The sequence below is a fragment of the Myotis davidii genome, unplaced genomic scaffold, assembly GCF_000327345.1.
Source record: "Myotis davidii unplaced genomic scaffold, ASM32734v1 scaffold4786, whole genome shotgun sequence".
NCBI lineage: Eukaryota > Metazoa > Chordata > Mammalia > Chiroptera > Vespertilionidae > Myotis > Myotis davidii.
In genome coordinates, this window is record NW_006297469.1 from 25,778 (window position 1) to 27,509 (window position 1,732).

Consider the following 1,732-nt stretch of genomic DNA (forward strand, 5'->3'; position numbering starts at 1 on the left):
TGATAAGCACAGCTACAGGCAGATTGTGGACCCATGGGCTGGGGATTGTCTTCACTGATGACATCGTTCCTATGCATCTGTCCTTAATGTGTCTTTTGGACTAAGCCTCACATGTGCCTGGCCTCTATCTTATTTATATCCCTACCCTGGAATTGCGGGTGCTTCAGAGGTGTGATTCCCTTCCAAACATGTGAGAGGAGAGAAGGTGAGAAGCAGTGAGAAGACTGACACCAAAATAAGGCCCTTTGCTTTAATGAACCAAGGATCCTATCTCAGGAGACAGAGAGTGGAATGCTCAAGGGCTAGGAGTCGTGGCTGCTGCTGTGGGCGCTTTTGCCGCTGTTGCCCGTGTTGCCGTTGCTCCTGTCACCTTTGCCGCTGTTGCCTTTTCCGCCGTATTTGCCGTTGTCATGCCCCCCGGCATAGTTGTCTCTTCACCTTCTGGGGCATTTGTAGTTATAGGACCTGGAGTTGTAGTCATGTCGTGATCACGACAGAGCAAAGGACTAAGCTCTTTGCCATTCAGAACACAGCACATTTTTTCCTTGTTGCACATCCCTGAATGAGGTTTTATTTGTAGCTCTCCAGTTCTGCACTTGCTCCTGCAATTTCCGTTTCTGTTTGCACACTTTTTCACCATCCAGTTACCTACATAAAGGAATTATATAGATCATCATGAAAAGCAAAAAATGACAATTATTTCTTGAACACTGATTTTTCAATTCCCTTACCAGTTGCTTTGTTAAACTTTTCCTAGTCATGAAGACCTGCTCTGAGGATTAAATGAGAATTTAAATGAGATTTTATAAATATATACACACATAGATTATTTTTTATATATGTATGACCCTTTCTGAAACCAGAATTCTGCATATAAATACATGGCAGGTGTCTATTTTCCATTTTAAATAAAAAATATATAACATATGATTACTTGTGAATATAAAATCCTTAATCAATTTCAAAAAATATGTAACTAAGACACACCTAAGTAGAAGTTTAAAAACTATAATTTTAAAATATAAAATTCTCAAATCATTATTGTATTGCTTCCCACTGTTACTCAAATACACATGGCTTTTGTTTGCTTGGTGAGATTTTTAAAATGTCTTTACATGTTTTTGAGGTCCTAAAAACTGTTTTTGAAATGTATCTCTAGATTTGTCTTATATATTATTTTGCTAAATATAAATATATATTCTTCTATATATACATAGCTATAACTATGTATTATTGAGGTATTAATATACTCTACAAAATTTTGGAAATAAAAAACCAAAAGCGAGTCTACTAGTAATATATTCATTAGAGAGATATTCTGTAGAATATGGATATGTATGTGTAATATTATATACATATATAGTAAATGCTCTCATCACATGGTATATAACGCAGAGAAGGCCCTGAAGGGATGCTGAAACTCTTTCTTACCTTGTTCTACATTGCTTAACTCATTCCTCTCCATTCAATCAACAAATGTATAGTGAGTGCCTAGTATGTCAAGAATGCTGTAGGATGATGGGAATAAACAATGAATAGAAAGACAAGAAGCTTATATTGGAGTTGGAGAAAGAAAAGAAACAAGTAAATGAATAAACAGAGTAACTACAGTTTGTGGTAAGTGCAACAAATTGAAAAGATAATGTGATGTAGCGGAGAGTAATCACTTTTGAGTTCTGACTATTACCACTACTATTATCCCTTATCAACTGCTTAATCCTCTCTGAAGTTT

At 36.0% G+C, this 1,732-nt stretch overlaps 1 protein-coding gene across 1 annotated transcript; it reads right to left on the reverse strand.

The window, feature by feature from the left end:
- Nucleotides 1-295: 295 nt before the first annotated feature.
- Nucleotides 296-1,465, reverse strand: LOC102770613 (beta-defensin 126-like). Its single transcript, XM_006773207.1, has 2 exons — nucleotides 1,432-1,465; nucleotides 296-648 (listed from the first exon to the last, which is right to left on the reverse strand). The coding sequence occupies exons 1-2, from the start codon at nucleotides 1,463-1,465 to the stop codon at nucleotides 296-298; spliced, it is 387 nt and encodes a 128-aa protein (XP_006773270.1).
- Between the last annotated feature and the right edge of the window lie 267 nt (nucleotides 1,466-1,732).